Below are 6,662 nucleotides of genomic sequence, written 5' to 3'. Positions count from 1 at the left end.
CATTTACCCAGAATGCTTTGCATGTAAATAAAATGGTCCCGTCCATGTAATATATTTTTAAACTTTTAGTTTAAAAATTATAAAAACTGAACATTTTTTATTTACAGTCTTTATTTTACAGTTTTAAAGTATATGTTTATCACATAAAGTCTAATGCTACAACTAATCGGGGATCCCTTTAATACAAGCATAAACATGTGTTTGTCAAATATAAGTAAAGTAAACAGAGACTAAAATCAAATGACTCAGACCACATACATTATAAAGGTGGTTCGAGTTGCATTTGCTGCCTTTTAAAAGAAAATAAATGTTAATGGCTGCTTTGTTTTTGATTAGTTGTACAAAATACCATTCCTAAAACTAAATCTGTAAGCCTCTGAGTGACTCACCTGTCTACACCATAGATGTATATAACTGATATCATTTCACAGAATCCAATGACAAGAAGGGGGATAGAGCCTGCAAAGTTGTCAAAAAGAGCTAGCCAGTAGTTTCCAGAGCGTAACGCAAATATGAGTCCAAGAGCAAGAGAAATTAAGCACGTGAGACCTGGAAACACAAAACAAACCATTGGTTAATCTCTTTGTTGGGACAGAAATTCGGATGTAAATACCTGAATGCATCAAAAAGAAAAGTACCAGTAAAGACTTCTTTGGGCCATTTCCTGGGCAGCACTCCAAGATCCTGCAAAGGAACCACAACTCCCTCAATATTCCCAAACATGGTTGAGAGGCCGAGACAGAAGAGCATGATGAAGAAGAGGACGGCCCAGAGAGGAGAAACTGGCATCTTGATGATGGCTTCCGTGAACACGATGAAGGCCAAGCCTGTTCCCTCAACACCCTGAAGAAGAACAGATCACACGTCACATCATGACTCTATGACAGGCAGTTGGTTGTGTAAATACATTTACCAACCTGACTCAAGAAAAACTGCATGTCACAGGTCCGTAAATTCAGTCCTTGGATAATATCTGGGCTTGTTTGGTTCAGATGGCTGAGAACTTGGTCGTAGTTACTTTGGGTGATGTTGTTTTCAGGGTAGTTAAAAGCATTCATTAACTTCAAGATATTACTGTAAAAAACAAACAAGCAAACAAACAAACAAAAGACATCAGCCTAAAATTGGTTCTGCAAAGTGAATCAAACGTTTTGTTTGGAAATCTAAAACTAATGAGGTATGTTAACTAGAGGCGCTATCAGGTGACTTTTAATGGTTGGAGAGAGTGGGCATCTTGTTCAGGGTGAAGACAACTCAACGTACTAGATGTTAAAGCTGAACGTGGTAACATGACATGTTAAATGTATGTTAGCCATAATTTCCATTTGACGGAAATGTGTCAGTACATACGTATTATCTTATCAAGGTATGTCTTAAATGAACGATGTTTCTAATTGGCAGAAGCCAACCAGTGAAAAAACTAATATCTACTGTATATGGAATTCTACACAGAAATCCAGCTATGATAAATTGTTTGCATTGACAACACGCCTCTTCCAATATGGCATCGTGATCGTAGCATAGTGGTCCATCTTCTGAAGCGTGCGTGATGCCTCTATAAATACCTCATTGTGTAAAACTCACTCTCCCATGCAGTCGTCAAAGTTCTGCGTAGCTCTGAAGCCAATAATCGAATAGATGACTGTTGCAGAGTAGACAGAGGTGCAGCCATTGATGATGGAGATGATAACAGCATCCTGTTCACAGTTGTTGCTGTGAGAAGAGTTTAAAAAGATATTTAGGTGGTGCAACTGCACAGAAACCCTCTATAATCGTGTAGCTAAGGAGTTTACTTACTGAACAGAGTTGTAACTGGAAAAAGAGATGAGACCCCCAAACGCCAAGGAGAAGGAGTAGAAAACCTGAGCCCCCGCATCCAACCAGGTTGATGGATTCATTAATTCATCTACCTGGAAAAAAATGAATAAATTATTTGGAAAACAAATTGTTTTGTTTGGTAAATGTGACAGTAAATGTTGTCATGGTTAATTATTAACTAAAGGGTACACCAGGACAGTCCCTGTGTTTTATCTTAGATTCTACTTTCCAAGATCCACAAAATACAACAGACACAAACAGATCTGAAGACTAACACAAGATATGTTCATTTATAAGCAAAAATGGTATCCAGATTTATATGGTTTATTGTTGATGTATCAACATAAACCTTTTTGGCAAGCTGGGCTTTAACCCTCACTATCAGATTTTATCAGTTTTGTGACAAAGGTTTATGGCAGACACCTTAATAAATGTTTTATCTTTGTTCTCACATGGCTGTTATATCATGCGTCCACATTTCATGTTCAGATTACGGAAAGCGTAAAGGTAAGGACTTGGCATTTCTGAAAACACACTTGGGTCCTTCTGACAGATAAGGTTAAGATTTCTTTTAAAGTCATAGTGGAATCATGAGCTAAGGGGACGTTTGCATCTCCAAAACAAATTATTCTGTGTTTACAATCAATAAAACATATTAGTATAATGTCTGCTCGGTCACCTGCATTTAAGCACACTTTGTTTGCTTGTTGGGTCTTCTCCAAGGTATTATTTTTATCTGTCATCCAAATCTGCTTTAGCTTTAGCCATTTCGTAGAGATTGAAGTTATCACTAAGATGCTTTTTATTAGAAATTTAAGGCCAGAATTTCCAGTTCATTCATTTTAGTTCAATGGAGTTGCTCCCCGAAGTTGCTTTTTCAGAAATCCTCGGTGATAAGAGACCATTGGTGATAGCTGCTACATTAGACTATTATTAGCACTTTTATCTGAGTCTATGACTCTAATCTGTTGCACACATATTAGCCTATCATGCATAACAGTTGACTCAAAACATAGACCAATCGGATTGCAGCTTGACAGTATTGGTTGCCCAGCATTTTAACACATGATGGGCTTTCCAAAACCAGGTGAACTCAGGTGATGTATTTTTCAGCTCAACGAAAATAAAATACATATCAGAATATCTGTTGGAAGTCTACTATAGTAAACTGTTATGTTACCTTAGCCTAACGACAAATGCATGACAAATGTTAGGGCGTTATCTATAAATTGAGCTGAAAAAAAAATCATGTCAACAGCCTTAATAAATTAAAACCAGTATCTTAATGGTCTGCAATTTTTGGCTACTAGCTGGCATTAAGTATTCACAAGAATGTCTCCAAAATGTCAAACTAGTCGCCAGATTTCTCAGTTTGATTTGGTGTTGATTGAACTTTGAACTAAAAATTGGCCTCTTGCAACTTTTGAATCATAGCTTAGGTCACTCAATGTTAATTCGAATATCATTAGAAGCAAATTACTACAAGTGAGCGATCTTAACTTGAATGTTTCTACATCGTCTTGATTTTCAGGGGGAAAAGTGTTTAAAAGTCTTTCAGATGGAATGCTGCAGCAATGGGCCTTCAAACATGAACAGTATATGACTCAACACCCTCAGAAATATGTAATTCTCACAAAAAAACTGTAGTACTTGCACATTACAACAAGGGAGGAAGGATTTTGGGGGTCGGAGAGCACTCTCGGCCAGGGGGAGAGGGAGGGGAACAGAAATAACGGCGTTTGCAGTAGCAGAGGAGCACAGACGGAAGATGTGGAGGTGGGGAGCTTAGCATTTCCTTGAAAATTTTGTAAGATTTCCAAAACCCATGTAATTTATGAACAATCTAAAAACTTGACATGTGTAGTTATGGCACCTAGAATACTTAAAGACAGCAGTATTGTGGGAAACTTCTTCTGTTCTTACAATAGGCTAACATTAGCGCAACTAGACAGTACTTCTAGAACAGCTACATCATACAATGTGTGAGCAAAACTACAGTATGCAACATGAATTTTATATCAAGGAAACTAAGAAGGAGATTTTCAAAATAAGACCAGAAAACCTTGTGACACATTGTACTGGGACCTTTCTGTAATCAACAGAAATGCTTACATCTGGAGTGAAGAGGAACTTGATTCCTTCCGTGGAGCCTTTGAGAGTCAGTCCCCTGATGAGGAAGATAGTGAGGACGACATACGGCAGAGTGGAGGTGATGTACACAGCCTGAGAAAAGAAGGATCATCATAAATCACTCAAACAAATACACCCTGACCACGCAGCACCCCTCAGATGTGATGGGACTTTCATACTTTGCCACTTGTCTCAATGCCCCGGATGCAGCAGACGTAAAGCAATGTCCAGGCAGCTACGAGCGACATAACCATCCACCACTGCAGACCTCCAGAGTCATCGATAGCTTCTGACGTATTTAGAGTTTCTCTGTACCAGAAGTAGTCAACGGTGGAGCTACGTGCGCACTCTTCCACCAATCCTTACGAGAACAAACGAAAACCAGAATGAGATTAGGGTTAAATGTTAAATAGGATGATTTTGGAGCCCATTTGTTTTTAATCAACAAGAGCATCATACCGGTTTTGTTAGCATTGAGAGGACACTGGCTCCAGGGCAGAGGATCTTGGAAGGAGTTGAAGAGATACCACATGATCCATGCCATGATGGTGTTGTAGTACAAACCCACCAAAAATGACACAAACAAGGAGGCGATGCCTATAGCAGTGTGTGTGGGGAAAAAACAACAGGTATAATGTTTACGCCACTCTGCATTTTAGTGCACCATGTTAAATGAGGCATTCTCAAGGGGAAGGTTTAAACGTGATGCTTATCAGCTTAATTTACAACACTGCTCTGGTACTGGGGCTTAAAAATAATAATTTTCATGTCTTATTGCTATATTAAGTTTTACTCTCTGTACGTCATGTTTTTACATTTACAATTAACAGCATCCTACAGCACATTGAGTTAACTTCCAGAACTAAATCACTGTTGTTCATGAAGGTTCTCTGAATACACACCGACTCCGGTCAGGTAGGGGTTGATCGACCTCCATACGCCCGAGCTGCCCTTCCTCAGCCGCTGACCGATGGCAAACTCTAAGTGCAGCAGTGGGATTCCCTCCAGAACCAACAGGATGAGAAATGGAATCATAAACGCTCCTGGAAATTAAACATTCACTTTTTATTGAGTTTTCATGGAAATGTGATTGATTTTAACTGATTTACACTGACATGTGCTTTGTTAAAACCTACTAAGGAAATTTTCCAAAAATTGATTCATACTTCATCCTAAAAGCTAATAAACAAAACAAAGCAAAAAAAGGAAAAAAGAGAGCTTTAACCTCCCAATCAGATCAGATATGGTAGTTATCCTTGCATACCTCCACCATGGCTCTGACACAGGTACGGGAACCTCCAGACGTTGCCCAGTCCCACACAGAAGCCCACACAGGTGAGCAGATACTGGGCTTTGTTGTCCCACTTGGGTCTGTCCCCAGCCTCCTCCCGCTCCATCCTCTCCAGGTCCTCATGAGAAGGGATTCTGTCCTCCAGTCCGGGGTTCGGTAGCTTCAGTTTCATGGCTCCTTTTTTTCACACAGCGTTTAGAGAAATGTAGCTGTAATGTTTCCCTTTTTTCAGAAACAATGTAATAGTTTTGCTACTTTTGCAACCTTTTAAGGGGATGTGTGTTCTTTAAAATAACCTCCCTGTGTGAGAACAGCTCCCGACTCCCTGCGTCTCTCCCTCCTCTCCCTCCTTGTCCTCAAGCCCTTCTGTGACGGGGAAAAGGATCACTGAAGTTTTTTTTTTTACTGTTACATCATTGGCAACCACGTTGCAGTTATCAGCTAGCTTATTACTGTCAGTGTTGCATTATGTAACGTCAGCAGGTTTGAGCTGAAAAAAGGTGCAACCTCGTTTATAATGGTTAACACATCACAGAAGATGCTGTCACCTGTGGTTTCCCTGTGATGAGTTTGCTGTTTGAACAGTTGTCAGAGTAACGCCAGAAAACTTAACTAAAGAAATGGGGTTTTTTTGCATTTAGGAGTATGTTTTTTTAATAAAACCATAAAATGATGGTATCTTTTTAAATCTGATTTATTGTTACAAATCTAAAGCATCAAATTGCTGAAAAAGCACATTTCATTTTGTTTGGCAGCTGAAAAGATGATAAACTAATGTGAGTTGACCCTTATCGTCTTAATTCCCAGTATTATCACCAAATGAGTGTGTATAAACCTTATCAGTTTCCCCTGCAAATGCAATAATTAACCAGATACATACCCGTATCTGCATTTACTGAGAGGTGTGTTAGCACTCTAAATCCATCAAAATGCTCAATACATGGCATATTATTGTTATTAACAGAGGTCGCACTCAACAACTGCATCTTTGGGTTTATCGTTTTTTTATGTTCCAGGAGCATTACCATCAGTTCAGTATATTTGTTGTTCACACAGGAACAGAAGCACATCCTGATCCAGATCCTGTTGTATTTGTTTTAGCAGATTATTTGTTCAGGCGACACGATGGTGCAGTGGTTACTACTGTCGCTGCACATCACAAAGGTTCAGCCTCGGACTGGGCTGCACAGAACACTCCAAACACCCCAGTGTCCTTCCAGAGTCTGAAAACAATTAGAAATTCTAAAACATCTTTGGTTGTGAGCATAGTTATTCATCTCCTGTATTTCTGTGTTGAACCTGTGGTTGATCAGGACAAAGCAGAGAAATATATTCAGGGTTCAATTTTTTAATAACTGAGTTCCTAAGGAATCAATTATCAACATTAACACACACACACACACACACACACACACACACACAC

At 39.2% G+C, this 6,662-nt stretch overlaps 1 protein-coding gene across 1 annotated transcript in view; it reads right to left on the bottom strand.

Moving 5' to 3' along the window:
* LOC106530873 (sodium-dependent neutral amino acid transporter B(0)AT1) overlaps positions 1–5,585 on the bottom strand; it is an 8,401-nt gene extending 2,816 nt beyond the window's left edge. Inside the window, exons 1-10 of the mRNA XM_014026583.1 lie at positions 5,213–5,585; positions 4,851–4,991; positions 4,408–4,545; positions 4,128–4,309; positions 3,931–4,041; positions 1,798–1,910; positions 1,585–1,713; positions 918–1,074; positions 639–843; positions 390–549 (exon numbers count right to left, since the gene is read on the bottom strand). Of these exons, the coding sequence (XP_013882037.1) occupies positions 390–549; positions 639–843; positions 918–1,074; positions 1,585–1,713; positions 1,798–1,910; positions 3,931–4,041; positions 4,128–4,309; positions 4,408–4,545; positions 4,851–4,991; positions 5,213–5,411 (1,535 nt within the window). The 5' untranslated portion in view covers positions 5,412–5,585. The remainder of the gene's footprint in view (positions 1–389; positions 550–638; positions 844–917; positions 1,075–1,584; positions 1,714–1,797; positions 1,911–3,930; positions 4,042–4,127; positions 4,310–4,407; positions 4,546–4,850; positions 4,992–5,212) is intronic.
* Between the last annotated feature and the right edge of the window lie 1,077 nt (positions 5,586–6,662).

The sequence above is a fragment of the Austrofundulus limnaeus genome, unplaced genomic scaffold (genome assembly GCF_001266775.1).
Source record: "Austrofundulus limnaeus strain Quisiro unplaced genomic scaffold, Austrofundulus_limnaeus-1.0 Scaffold569, whole genome shotgun sequence".
NCBI lineage: Eukaryota > Metazoa > Chordata > Actinopteri > Cyprinodontiformes > Rivulidae > Austrofundulus > Austrofundulus limnaeus.
Note: the sequence above shows the minus strand (reverse complement) of the source record. Positions and strands in the feature narration are given on the sequence as shown.